The sequence below is a fragment of the Hemiscyllium ocellatum genome, chromosome 1, assembly GCF_020745735.1.
Source record: "Hemiscyllium ocellatum isolate sHemOce1 chromosome 1, sHemOce1.pat.X.cur, whole genome shotgun sequence".
Classification (NCBI taxonomy): domain Eukaryota; kingdom Metazoa; phylum Chordata; class Chondrichthyes; order Orectolobiformes; family Hemiscylliidae; genus Hemiscyllium; species Hemiscyllium ocellatum.
Genome location: NC_083401.1, coordinates 21,452,050 through 21,467,140, shown reverse-complemented (window position 1 = coordinate 21,467,140; position 15,091 = coordinate 21,452,050). Strand labels below are relative to the sequence as shown.

General features: G+C 42.5%; 1 protein-coding gene across 1 annotated transcript in view; it reads right to left on the bottom strand.

Annotated features, from left to right (window-relative positions):
* Window positions 1-15,091, bottom strand: part of atrn (attractin) — a 376,923-nt gene that overhangs the window by 293,980 nt on the left and 67,852 nt on the right. The window contains exon 4 of the mRNA XM_060840099.1: window positions 11,674-11,802. Coding sequence (XP_060696082.1) covers window positions 11,674-11,802 — 129 coding nt within the window. The remainder of the gene's footprint in view (window positions 1-11,673; window positions 11,803-15,091) is intronic.

Genomic DNA, 15,091 nt, shown 5'->3' with positions numbered 1-15,091 from the left:
GCTCTGCGCTTCATATTTATATTGTAGCATTATGATAATATCTTAATTTGCATCTTTTAGCTGCAAGGTAGACTGGTCAGAGCTGCATAAATATTATAGACAGGAAAACAGTACAACGAGTTATGCATTAAATGTTACAAATGAGTTACATATTAATTGCCAATGGCTAAAATTAATTGGACTTGAGTGACAATTATAATCAACACCTTAGTTACCGCACACAAAGGAACATTTGGAAGTTCACAATAGCCCCCATTAAAAACAAATACTTAACTACAATCTGTAATAATATTTAGTATTTGCATGCCCTGATTGCTCAGATTCCTTGGTTGGTCAACTTGAAAATTTTATTAGATCCTGGTGTACTTAGAGTAAAGAGAACAACATGCATGTGCAGAGTGGTGCTAGCAACATAATCAGTGGTATCAAGGTGTAATGAACACTTAAGTGTTCCATTACATGGCTAGAAATTTAATTGCCACCAGCAAGAGTGCCGCTATAAACCAATTTAATATATCGAAATCAGTGCAAGCTTGTTTATATAGTCCATACTACATTTGGGTTTTACACCATTTTAAATAATTCACTCATTACTGTTATGCATCAATGAAATAACCACCCATCCTTCATCCAATTTCTCCCGACTTAATATGGGTTTGAAAGTTTTTAAAATTCACTGGCAGGATGTGGGCATGGCTCGGCTCACCAAGCCAGGCCCATCTCTAATCACCCAGAGTAAAGAGTCAAGCATATTGTGTAGCAGCTTCCTTCCCTTAGGGACATTAGTGAATGTGTTTTTCTGAAAATCAACTACTTTTCTTAGTTGTAAGAACATAAGAACTAGGAGCAGGAGTAAGCAGTCATCATTAGATTTTTATTTAATTCAAAGGCAGGATTTAAACGCAGGGCCCAGAACATTTGTGGGTCTCTGGATTAGTCCAGTCATAACATCAGAAAGTCATCACCACCCCTTTTGTAATACCAGTAACAAATGTGCATATGGAATTTTACACTTGGCAAGATGAGACTGTCTTGGGATCAATGGAGTAATGGCACCAGAAGGAGGGAATGCAGACCCGAGATGTGAGGTACTTGCAAGATTGTAACCCGGGCTGTTGTCTACAACATTGCAATTCTGAAATCTGCTCTATAAATGCAAATCTATTAAAAAGAATACAGTTTGCGCTGGTAAACTAGTTAATGAAAAATAAAGATCTGTTCAACTGTTCACATATTATCAATATTATCACATATTAACATTTGAACTAATTTGCATTCTTCCCTTTGCATAAATTATGAATCCATCAAATATTCCTGCTTCATATACTTCTCATTTCATGTCCATTGCACTTGTGACAATCTGAGATATTGTCAGATTTTTCTGATATCCTGAATCACCTAAAACATCAAAATTTTAATGCAAGACTGAAAACACACTCATAATAGAAACTAAATTAAATACAAACCCTTGATACTTTTATATCATTGCGGACACATGTAGCAAGAAAGCAGGTTTATTATGGGATAAATTAATCTGCAGAAATATGCATTTAGCTTTAAACAAACCAAATGCAGACTAATCCACATTAGCGAGCTATGAAAAGATTTGTAGCTCAGGTTGAGGTTCTGGATGTAGTAATCCACATTTATTTACATTCACTTCTCCAGTTTGAGCAAGCCACAAGTAGGTATTTCACATGGATTAATAAGTGAAAATTAAATTCAATAAACAAATGTTTAAAAATCCTTTATTTAAAAAAAAATCCAGTTACTTATTTTCTAAGCTGAAAATGTGTTGCTGGCTAAAGCACAGCAGGTTAGGCAGCATCCAAGGAACAGGAAATTCGACATTTCGGGCCAGAGCCCTTCATCAGGCATAGAGCTTATTTTCTAACCAAAGGTAGAAGACTTTAACATGCGTATTAATTCCAGTTCAAAAATTCAATTTCATGACATTGATACAAAGCAAATATACACATGTAGAACAATAAAAATTCAGTCTTCTGCACTGAATACTTTTACCACTGGATACAGTGGACATTGGGAAGATGTCTCCATTAGGAGATATTAGGATCCAAGGGCACAGCCTTACAGGAAAGGGAAGGCCCTTTAGAATGGAGATGAGGAGAATCATAATCAGCCAGAGTGGTGAATCTATAGAATTCATTGCCATAAAAGGGTATGGAAGTCATTAAATAGATGGGTTCTTGATTGTTAAGGGGATCAAAGATTATGGGAAGAAGGCGAGAGAATGGGGTTGAGAAACTTATCAGACATGATCAAATGGGTGAATGGCCGACTTTCAGCTCATATGTTTTATGGTCTTATCATGTTAATTTTCATCGCCAAACTATATGAAGCTCATATTTACAGCCTCCACTTCTAATTCCATGTCAACATTCAATATTCACTGGCTCAATAAGCTAAAAAGATCACAAGGTTGAGATAGTGGTGAAGGGGTTTCTCGTGAAGATTTTTTCCTCTCCCATAACAAGGTTGTTTGGTGTGCAATCAGTGAATACAACTCCACACCCACTTCACCCACTCAGATGTGACATGGCGGCGTGACCCAGCACTGGCAGGCGTCAATTCTATCTCAGCGCTCCTCATACTCTTTTCCCTGGGATGGAGGAGTCCAGAACTAGTTCTGGCAGGTGGGACTAGATTGGGTTGGGATATCTGGTCGGCATAGACAAGTTGGACCGAAGGGTCTGTTTCTATACCATACATTTCTATGACTGTACTCACCGGTGCATCTGCTGTTCAGTAATTTTTTTTATTTCGCGAGAAAAACTTCAGATTTCAGAATTTCGGATCAAGGATTATTGACCTCTATTTGGTAAAGGTTAAAAACAATATTTTAATCAAATTCAGAGGAAGGGCAAAATACTTTTAAGGGCAAAAAGAGACAAAGATCCTGTGACGATGCTGTCACTTTAAAAGGTTGTTTTGTTCTGGGTTTTTTTTAAAAGAGAGCTTATAAAGGCAGAGATATCGAACTGGCTACTGAAGATGTCTTAAGCAAACAGTTTAGGAGACCTTGGGAATTTTTTTAAATAGTCTGAATGGATGTGGCCAGCTCTCTCTGACCAGCATTTCCACGTTTTGTTGTTCTTTCCAGCAGCCAGAAGCTGTTTGGAGTCTCAAAAGAGTTAGAAGCCTCAGTGAATGATTCCGAGCTGCTTCATTCTCTGAAATTTCACTCGATGTCCCCCCCCCATCATCGCGGATGGGAGGACTGCATAGGAGTCTGAATTTGCCTTTTTGCGAAGAGGTGTGTTTATGGGATGTGATTACATTGGAACAGTTAATTCGTAATATACATGCTATTATTTGGTTAACTTTTCCAATAACCCAACTGTGAATCCTCTTGCAAGGATGCCTGCCTTGAAGAAGTTTTCCTCCTCTCTCTACAAGAATCTCAGGGAGTCCCTCTCCCACTGCAACTCCCAGGTCATTTCCTCTGCCCTGAAGCTCTTCAACCATGTCCTAAACAAACTCGATACCACAGCCACATTTGCTTTCTCAGTGCCTGTCTCCGTAACCAACTCATCCCACACGGACTCCGGACCGCCTTTAAACCAGCAGAGTTTGGACCGAACAGGACAAACAGTACGGACTATAGATTCAAAACCACCAGCAACGGTTCCCCTTCAAGATCCTCCACTCCATGCTTGCAGGAATGCGTCAGCACCTAATCTCTCTACAGTCAGCCCTGCCTCAGCTGAGGGCCACACACTCTCAGAATTGCAAAGGACCTACTCTGTACTACATCCTCAGGAGAATTCATACTCTCAACAACAGTATTTCAACTCCATTTCAAACATCAAAAACTGCAAGTACAACAAACTTTTATCTACCCACCTCCATAGCCAGTGCTCCTCAAACATTCCAGAAGATTCCCCCAGCCTCTGTAACTACTTGGACTCCATTAGACATGCGGCTGGTGCAGCTGCCACCCCCATGCTGATTGATGATGTCACTTCCGTCCCCATCATGGCCACTCCCACAACCATTTCTGCCCCTCACAATTCCTCATACACCACATGTGACATCACTTCCGCCTCTCACATCATCGCTGATATCACACGCTCAGTGACTTCCACAACTCCAATTGCCATGTCTGCCACCACCTCCGCCCCCACCAACGCCACTCACCTGCATTCTGCTGACACGGCCCCGTCATATCCCACTGTCACCATTCCCGGCCCCCAGAACCCTGAGGGGAGCACCATCCCTGCTCATGACTCCACCCCCATTCCCCTCACCATCACACCCACTCCAGTAACTGGCTCCGCCCTCACTCCCAGCTCCACGCCCACACCAGATCCCAGCTCCCAGCCCTGCCGAGTTTTCACCATTCCTCCAGACCTCCCCCTCACTGAGGGCAAACGATCAGTCCTCAGCAAAGGACTCACCTTCATCCCCCTCCGTCCATGCAACAATGAATTTAATACGCCGTGGCGTCGAACACTTCTTCAGCCACCTCCGCCTCCAAGCTTACTTTCACAATCATGACTCCCGCCCACCTTCAACACACTGCATCCACCTGGACACCCCACGCTGGCCTATTACCTGCCCACGACCTCATCATTTCCAACTGCTGCCGGGACATTAACCACCTCAACCTGTCTACCCCCCCTCCCCCACTCCAACCCCTCACCCTCACAATACGCAGCCCTTGAAGCCCTTTGCTCCAATCCCAACCTCACCATCAAGCCAGCAGATAAAGGGGGTGCAGTGGCAGTCTGGCGCACTGACCTCTACACCGCTGAAGCCAAACGCCAACTCGAGGACACCTTTCCGAGCGACCCCTCCACCATGACCCCATCTCCCCATCACCAAACCATCATCTTCCAGATCATACAGAACCTCATCACCTCAGGAGATCTCAGACCCACAGCTTCCAACCTCAGTCCGGGAACCCCGGACTATCTCCTTCCCAAGGTCCACACGTCTGACTACCCTGGCCAACCCATTGTCTCAACATGCTCCTGCCTCACTGAACTCATCTCTACCTATCTCGAACCTGTTCTATTCCCCCCAATCCAGGAATTCCCCACATACGTTTGAGATACCACCCACGCCCTCCACCTCCTCCAAGACTTCCATTTCCCCGGCCCCCAACGCCTCATCTTCACCATGGATATCCAATCCTTCTACACCTTCATCCGCCACGACCAGGGCCTCCAAGCCCTCCATTTTCTCCTCTCCTGACATCCCCAACAGTACCCTTCCACCGATACTCTTATTTGTTTGGCCGAACTGGTCCTCACCATTAACAATTTCTCCTTCAAATCCTCCAACTTCCTCCAGACCAAGGGGTAGCCATGGGCACTCGTATGGGCCCCAGCCATGCCTGTCTCTTTGTTGGCTACGTAGAACAGTCGATCTTCCGTAATTACACCAGCACCACTACCCACTTCATCCTCCGCTACATTGATGACTGCATTGGCGCCACCTCGTGCTCCCGCGAGGAGGTTGAGCAATTCTTCAACTTCACCAACACATTCCACCCTGCCCTTAAATTTACCTGGACCATATCTGACACCTCCCTCCCCTTCTTGGACCTCTCCATCTCCATTAATGATGACCAATTTGACACTGACATTTTTTCCAAACCCACCGACTCCCACAGCTACCTGGATTACACCTCTTCCCACCCTACCTCTTGCAAAAACGCCATCCCGTATTCCCAATTCCTCCACCTCTGTCCCCAGGAGAACCACTTCCACCACAGAACACACCAGACGGCCTCCTTCTTTAGAGACCGCAATTTCCCTTCCCACGTGGTTAAAGATGCCCTCCAATGCATCTCGTCCACATCCCGAACCTCCGCCCTCAGATCCCACGCCTCCAACCGTAACAAGGACAGAATGCCCCTGGTGCTCACCTCCCACCCTATCAACCTTCACATAAACCAAATCATCCACTGACATTTCCGCCACCTCCAAAAAGACCCCACCACCAGGGACATAGTTCCCTTCCCACCCCTTTCCGCCTTCTGCAAAGACCGTTCCCTCCGTGACTACCTGGTCAGGTTCTTGCCCCCCTACAACCCACCCTCCCATCCTGGCACTTTCCCCTGCCACTGCCACTGCGCCCACACCACCTCCCTCACCTCCATCCAAGGCCCTATAGGAGCATTCCACATCCAAAGTTTTACCTGCATATCCACTAATATCATTTATTGCATCCGTTGCTCCCGCTCCTGACTCCTCTACATTGGGGAGACTGGACGCCTCCTAGCAGAGCACTTTAGGGAACATCTCCAGGACACCTGCACCAATCAACCACACTGCCCCATGGCCCAACATTTCAACTCCCCTCCCACTCTGCTGAGGACATTGAGGTCCTGGGCCTCCTTCACCGCCGCTCGCTCACTACCAGACACCTGGAGGAAGAACGCCTCATCTTCCGCCTCAGAACACTTCAACCCCAGGGCATCAATGTGGACTTCAACAGTTTCCTCATTTCCCCTTGCCCCACCTCACCCTGCTTCCAAACTTCCAGCTCAGCACTGTCCCCATGACTTGTCCTACCTGCCTATCTTCTTTTCCACCTATCCACTCCACCCTCCTCCCTGACCTATCACCTTCATCCCCTCCCCCACTCACCTATTGCACTCCATGTTACTTTCTCCCCACCCCCACCCTCCTCTAGCTTATCTCTCCACGCTTCAGGCTCTCTGCCTTTATTCCCAATGAAGGGTTTTTGCCCGAAACGTCGATTTTGCTGCTCCTCGGATGCTATCTGAACTGCTGTGCTCTTCCAGCATCACTAATCCAATAATTTTTCCAATAGTTAAGCTATTCTAAATTCCCTTTCTTTTCTTTGTATTTTAATTAGTTTTAAATAAATTGCATTCACATCAAGTAGTTTGACCAGTTGCATCATATTTGGAACACTATCTTTAAAATAAGCAAAAGATAGGGTCTGGCCTACCTTCTTAAAATATTTTTGGTCCAGAACACCCAAGAGAAAAAAAACGGAAGAAATAAAACAAATCGGTCAACATGAAGAATAAACAAATCGTAGAATTAACAGCAGCCAGAGAAGGGAATTTAATGGGATAGAAGTTATGATCCCAAGTTGATGAAAAAATGGTGGGCACAAAAGTTTGCAATTTGCGCACTAAAAGTGAGGTCTTGTTTCTCGAGTTTATACTTGACCTCATTGCAACAGAGAATGAGCACTAAGAAGGTACAGGTAGGGCAGAGACTTAAAATGATAGACCAAAGTCCAAGTCATATACATAAACCTAACTGAAATATTCTGCAAAAGTGGTCTCCAAAACACAGAGGAGAAAGTGAGGACTGCAGATGCTGAAGGATCAGAGCTGAAAATGTGTTGCTGGAAAAGCGCAGCAGGTCAGGCAACATCGATGCCAAAACACAGATGCCTGCATCATGAGCAGCAAGTATATTATACTAAATTAAAAGTACAAATAAATCACAAGTTCATCTGGAAGGTCTATGCGAGACCAACACTTCTGTATCATAACTTCTGTACCTTTGTTTTTACAAAGGAGTAAACTGACATTAAAAGGTTCGATAGGTATGTGGAGAGAAAAAGATTGTTGAAGACAAATTTAGGTCGTTACATCCATACACATAATTCATAATGGGGCACAAAAATGGCTGACAAACTAAATACATAATTTAACCTGTTTTCACAAAGGAGGACACAAATAACATCAGAAATGTTTGGGAACACAGTGTTGTGTGAGAGAGATATTGAATGAAATCAGTGTTGGTAGGGAAATGGTGCTGGAGAAATTCATGGGCTTGAAGGTCAATACATCTCCAGAACACGATAATCTACATCCCAGAGTACTTAAGGTAGCATCCCTTAAAAACAGTGATGCATTGCTGGTCTTCTTCCAAGATTCTACACATTTGAGAACAGTTCATACAAATTGGAGGGTACCTAATGTAACCCCTCTATTTAAAAATGAAAGCAGAGAGAAACACCGGGAAATATAGACCGGTCAGTCTGATGTCACTAATGGGAAAAATGCTAGAGCCCATTAAACAAGGAATTCATAGCTGAGCATTTAAAAAACAGTGGAAGGATTAGCCAGTCAGAAGGCATTTACAGAATGGCATTCACACTGGGACTCTGAGGATTAGTTGATGAATGGGAGCCAGTGGATGTGGTTTATTTGCATTTCATACACTTGCTATAAAGTTTCACATCAGAGATTAGTTTGCAAAATTAAAGCATATGGAATTAGGTGTCGTGCATGGAACTGGATAGAAAACCAGCTGGCAGATAGGAAACAAATAGGAATAAATGGTCCTTTTTCCAAATGGCAGACAGTGACTAGTAGACTACAGCAGCATTCAGTGTTCGGACCCCAACTACTCACAACATCTGCAAATGATTGTCATGAGGGAATTAAATGTAACACCTCCAAATTTGCAGGCATCACAAAGGTGGATGGGAGGGTGAGCCGTAAGGAGGATGCAGAAATACTTCAGTGTGATTTTACAAACTGAGTTGGGAAAATGCTTGACATTTATGGCCTGCCCCTAACGGCCCTTGAAAAGGTATCAGCTGTCAGCTTGAACCACTATCATCTTTACGGTACAGATGAACCCAGTGCTATCAGGTGTATTCTCACCAATGTTCCATGTAACAAACAACATTTTTACTTCTATGTTCCATTCCTCTCTTAAAGGATAGCATTCCAATAGTTTTAATTACCAAAAATACTTGCAAACTAACAGTTTGACATTCATGCATAAGAACACTCCACCTTTGAATTCTGTAATCCTCCATTTAAGTCACGCTTTGCTTCTTCAGTCTCTTGCCAAAGTATGTTTTTCCACAATATACTGTCCCCCAGATTTATGCATAACCTATCTGTACTAACCTGCAACCTCCTGATACCCTCTTCATAAAATTTTCTTCATGATCTTTGAGTCATTTGCAAATTTTGTTCCCATGCTTCCAGTCCCCTCATCCAAGTCATTTATGTGAATTCAAAGTAGCTGAGCCTGTCACTTATCTTTGCACAGTTATATATTTTTTCTCCAGTTTTAAGCTTTCCCCAACCATGGTCTTTCTCTTCAAGGTTTTTAAAAGGAGGAAGATACTTACGGTTGAGTATTCTGAAATACCACCGTTAAATGTCTGCCACTGCTTCTCAATTTATGTGTTCCCCTAGCCTAGCACCTCAGCTGACAGCTCACAAAATTCCCCTTATTTTAGTTGAAAATACTAGACTTATGCCCACTCTTTTTCCTTTCAAAATGGAAGTAAAATGTAATCATGGTTGAGAGTGCTTTGCTGGAAAAACACAGCAGGTCAGGCAGCATCCGAGGAGCAGGAAAATCGACGTTTCACGCCGGAGCCCTTCATCAGGGATCATATTTAAATGTAATCATATTTAGTGATTGCAACCTATACATGCCTCAACTCTGAGGTAATTTATCAATCTTGTCACATCACACAATACTAAGTCGAATATAATTTGCTCACCGGTTGATTCCAGAATATATTGCCCTAAGAATCTAAAAATTATTCTATGATCTCTTCAACTGCCAACTCTTCAACCTTAGACTGTCTTGACTCTACTCCTTGATTCACTGTATCTACCCAAGGTTGATTCCGCACCTCTATGGTTTATTTTAATGCTGTCTCTACTTTCCTAGTCTACTCAAATACTGGATCAGAACTGTTTAAGAATAGACTGTCCCAAAAGTACATGCTTCCAGTTTTCCCAGTTCAGATGCCAGTGTCCCAAAGATCAGAACACATTTCTCCTACACCAGCTTTCAGCCACGCATTAATTTCACTAACCTAACAAGGCTCTTTAGCCAGAGGCTTATTGAGTTGCTACGATGCACCCTAAGCTTAGTTGTTGGTGGGAGCAAATGTTGAAGATGCTGCAACTATACAAAACGCTGGTGCGGCCACACTTGGAATATTGTGTACAGTTCTGGTCGCCATATTTTGGGAAGGATGTGGAAGCATTGGAAAAGGTGAAGAGGAGATTTACCAGGATGTTGCCTGGTCTGAAGGGAAGGTCTTATGAGGAAAGACTGAGAGACTTGGGTCTGTTCTCATTGGAAAGACGAAGGCTAAGGGGGAATTTAGAGACATACAAGATGATCAGAGGATTAGCGAGGGTAGACAATGAAAGATGTTTTCCTCGGATGATGATGTCAGCTTGTACGAGAGGGCATAACTACAAACTGAGGGGTGATAGATTTAAGACAGATGTCAAAGGCAGGTTCTTTACACAGAGACTGGTAAGGGCGTGGAATGCCCTACCTGCTAATGTCGTCAACTTACCCACACGAGGGAGATTTAAACAATTCTTAGAGAAGCACATGGATGATTTTGGGATAGTGTAGGGGGACGAGCTGAGAATAGCTCACAGGCAACATTGAGGGCCAAAGAGCCTGTTCTGCGCTGTATTGTTCTATGTTCTATATTCTATGATGGGTCAAGTATTGACCAAGCTGCTTTAGCCTGTGTTGTACGAAGTTTCAAAACATAAAGGGATTGCCCTCATCCATGCAGAGGGTAGTCATTGTCACTTCACCGCTGGAAGTCAGTTCTTTTCTCCTCGTTTTGTTTAATGACTGAAATGAGAATTGCAGCTGAACAGTTCTCGCAAAATCCAAAAGTGAATTTTGCGAGCAAATCATCAGTCTGGCAATGAAGCACCAATGACAACACATCTGCGATCTCTTTGATAATTCAAAGTAAAGCGTTGATAATTAACCCGATTGAATTTGACCTGCATTTTTTGAAATGGACGTGCCCAGGCAATTTTCCACAATGTTCAGTAGAGGTCAAACTTTAGTTCTATATTCTCCCCATCACAGACATGAAACTCTATAATTAGTCAGGGGTAAATATAGGGTAGGGGAATGGGTCTGGGTGGGACATTTCGGAGGATCGGTGTGGACTTGTTGAGCCGAAGGGCCTGTTTCCATACTGTGGGGAATCTAATCGAATCATACCTATTTTGCCTCTGTGGTACAACTTTCAGTCTTGCTTTTTTCACCTCAAGAGGAAATTATGCAGCTTTGGCCAGCTCAGGTTCTATCTTCCACACCAAAATCTCTGCTGCCCATATTATAAGGCATAATCAGGGTTTTTGCCTTGTGTCTTAAAAGGCCAGAAGGATAGGACTATCTCAGAGCCTGTCAAATTGCACTTTACAAAATGTATTTTAACAGTATATGTAGCATTTTAACATTCACTTTCTGTACGGCTATTCTCTGCAATAGTGAGATATCCTATAAACTGTAGAAGTCTGCGTATCTACAAGAGACTTAAATATACTAGCAACATCTGAATAGAAAACATGAATGCAAGTGAAAGAGCATCACACCATCCTGTAAAGTACGAGTTTCGCGTCATCACATGGCCGACAATTTTAAAAGTGTATCGTATAATAACTGTGTGACCTAATTAAAATCATAAGTAAAGGCTTGTAGCTTCCACGTATCAGAAAAGGAATAAAGTATGACTCTGGTTGGTGCTGTGATAATGTTGGGAGCTTTCAGGTACCTTATCATTCCTTTAATGAAGTAAACAGGAAGAATTCAGTCTGACATTTAACAATTTACCAATCACAGCAAGTCCTAGTTACTGAACCTTCAAACTATTCCATACTACCTCATTTTGTTTTGCATATTCTTTGATACTTACCTATATGTTATGTTGAATCCAGTTAGATTATAGGCAGCATCACTGAAAAAATGCAGCAAAGCATAACCAGATCTTGAAACAACTTCAGGTACAGTCACATTCCCATTCTTCTCAGGTACGATTAAGCCGCTGAGGGAGAAAAGGCAGAACACAGAAATTAATTTATGCCTTGGAAACTAGAAAGCACTCAGTCTGAATCAATCATGAAGTACATGTTTAAAAAAAAAATATAAAAGTTAGGCATCTTAATATCTGGGCAGGTCTTTGTCTCCAAATCCCAGCCTGGTTATGTGGGCGAAAACCAGAGAAAGCAGTCCATTCAAATTTGCAGTCTTCTGCCTAAAAGCATCACAATTCACTTGCTGTATTAAATTCCATGTGCAACTTGTCCTCTGATTATTTCAGCTGAAGTACTGTTCATGTCAATTTGTATCATCCTCATAGCTTGCCAATTCTCTCTTTCTGTGGCTATCAACAAATTTCACCCTAAATTCTAATACCCAAGTCATTTCTATAAATGCAACAGAGTAGTTGGTGCAAACAGTCTTTAGGTACACGTTAACTACATCCTGCTGTCTGAAAGACAAAATTCACCATAACTTGCTCTTTTCCAGATAAAGATTTAACCTACAATCTGCCAGATTTGTCTACTTTCCTTTGGACAACCTAATCAGCTGTACCTAACCCGGAGTCCTTGCTGCTGATTCGGGTTTACAAACTATAATGCATTGAATCATGCTATGCTATTACATAATTAAGTTAATAACTAAGCCTCGCTCATTATTAAATCTAACATAATATTCCTTATTGTTAGTTGAGGCAGGTACACTGACAACATTTAAAAGGCATTTGGACAAATACATGGATAGCAAAGTTTACAAGTATACGGGCCAAGTGCAGGAAAACGGGGTAAAGGTGGATGGACATTTTGGTTGGCATGGACCAGTTTGGGCCAAAGTATGTGATGATGCTGTTGCTTTACTAAGGTTATGATGTCCTTGATTTATTTTCAAGAGAGGTCATAAAAGACACAGGCTGCGAAAAGTCTAAGTTGAAGGGTTTTAGAGCCAATTGATTATGGCTAACAGATACTGCCTCAGGCAAATGGCCTTTTAAGTTTTAAAAAGAACACTTATATAATCAAAGGGGAGTAGCCAGTTCTCCCAGCTGAGCTTTACTCTGGTTTGGTTTGGCTTTTAGCAGTAGTGTGCAAAAAGCTGCTGGACCCCAAAGAAGCAGGTCCATACTGATTTCTCTGACTTCTCTGCTGTAAGATCCTGTGCTTGATTTGACATTTTGTGCCAAGGGGGATTGTTGCAAGTACTGGGAACAGCAGCATTAAGTTGGGAAAGTCTCTTAGGTTCGGACAGGTTAAGGTATTCAGTATTTGGTTCTCTTTTGTTTGTGTTTCATTCGGTAATCTTGCAAATAAATTCTGTTTTGTTTAAAGCGAAGTGATTTGACCAGTGGCATCTCTCCTAAAATATCTACTTTACACCTGCTTAAAACAACGAGCAAAGGTAGGATCTGGGCCATTTTCTTGAAATGTTTTGAAGGGGTGTCAAATCTTGGGCATCACTTGAAAAAGGATGCAGAAATTAATGGAAGGCTCCAAGTTCCGCTGAGCAAGTTCAACTTCATTAATAAATTGGAAAAGCCAAGATTATTCTGAGATGTTTGACAAAGAAATGAGCTATACTCATCACATAGACAACCATCATGGACTAGATAGACTAAATGATTTTAGAATGGTTTCCATCAATGCAATAACTCTATTCTTTTGAAAAGAAAAAAACAAAGCAACACCTAACAGAGCAATGTAATAAAAGTTAAGAAGCAATGACTCACATGAAGTTAAAAAATGAAGAGAAAAGTTGTGATGATATGGTGCCAATCTTTCATGGACAACTAGTACTTTCCTCTCCACGGTCATCAGAACAGAAACATAATCACAGAGAGGGGATGACAGCTGGGTGCTGTGGCACCCTCAAGGGTCTGTAAATACTGATGGCCTTGACCAGATCCAGTAACAGAGGCACAGCAGGTGCATTCTTTTTACTTGATACATGGAACTTCAGCATCACCAGCTGGATCAGCATTTATTTCCTGTCCTAACCTGCCCATGAGAAGCTGGTGGTGAACTCCTATCTTGAAACGCTGCAGTTAAATTGGGATGGTTTGTTGTTATTCTGTATTTGGTATGGTTTTGTCTGTATTTCATTTGGTAATCTTGGTTTAACCAAATGCATCCCTCCTGGAATATCTGTGTTACACTTGCTTAAAACAACTAGCAAAGTTAGGATCTGGGTTACTTTCTTAAAATGTTTTGAGGTGGTCCGGCCTCCCCATAACAGGTGACAATCAAGTGGATTGCTTTATCCTGAATGGTGTCAAGCTTCTGGAGTGTTGTTGGAGCTACATCCATTCAGACAAGTGGAGAATATTCCACCACGCGCCTGATTTGTACCGAACAGGCTCTGGAGAGTCAGGAGGAGAGTTACTCAACTGATCAACCCCAATTCTGCTTTCCTGCGACATTCCCAGGTTTTCTTAATGGCTGAAAGTCTAAGAACCTTTTCAATGGCTGACCACTTAATCTGAGGCAATGATCCTTAGTCCTAAACTCTGCAGAAAAACAACCTGTAAGCACAGTATTTCTAGCCTCTGACCTGCTCTTGTAGCCACTACATTTATGTGGAGAGTCTACCTAATGCTGGTCAATGGCTACCCCAAGGATGCTCATAGCAGGGGATTCAGTGATGGCAACACTATTGAATATCAAGGGGTTGGTGGTTAGATTGTCTCTTATTGGAGATGGTCATTGCCTGGCATTTGTGTACCACAAATGTTACTTACCACTCATCAGGCCAAGCCTGGATACTGTGCAGATTTTGTTGCATTTGATCATGGACTGCTTCAGTATCTGAAGAGTAGCAAATGGTGAACATTGAGCAATCAGCACAAGTCCTTACTTCTCACCTTATAATGGAGAGAAGGTCAGTGATGACATTGGTGATGATTTGGCATAGAACATTACCCTGAGGAACACATGCAGAGACGCTCAGATGACTGACCTTCAACAACCACAACTATCTTTCTATGTGCTAGGAATGACTGTAACCAGAGGAGATACCCATTGACTAAAGTTTCCTTGATGCTACACAGTCGAATTTAAGACAATCTAACCACCACCCCTTGACATTTAATAGTGTAACCATGAAAAGACATTGAAAAGGTTCCTAGATCTTTGGCCCTTCAGATAACTTGAGAATGTGGCAAGAAAGCATGAGCTCACTGAGCAAGTTTGTCGAGTGGTGCGAGGGAGGACCAGGGACTGTTGGGAAGGTGAGTGTAATAGTTTAAAGTACTTACCTCAGGCATTAGGGCCTTCATTTGTTGGGAGGTGTGAGGGAGGAGC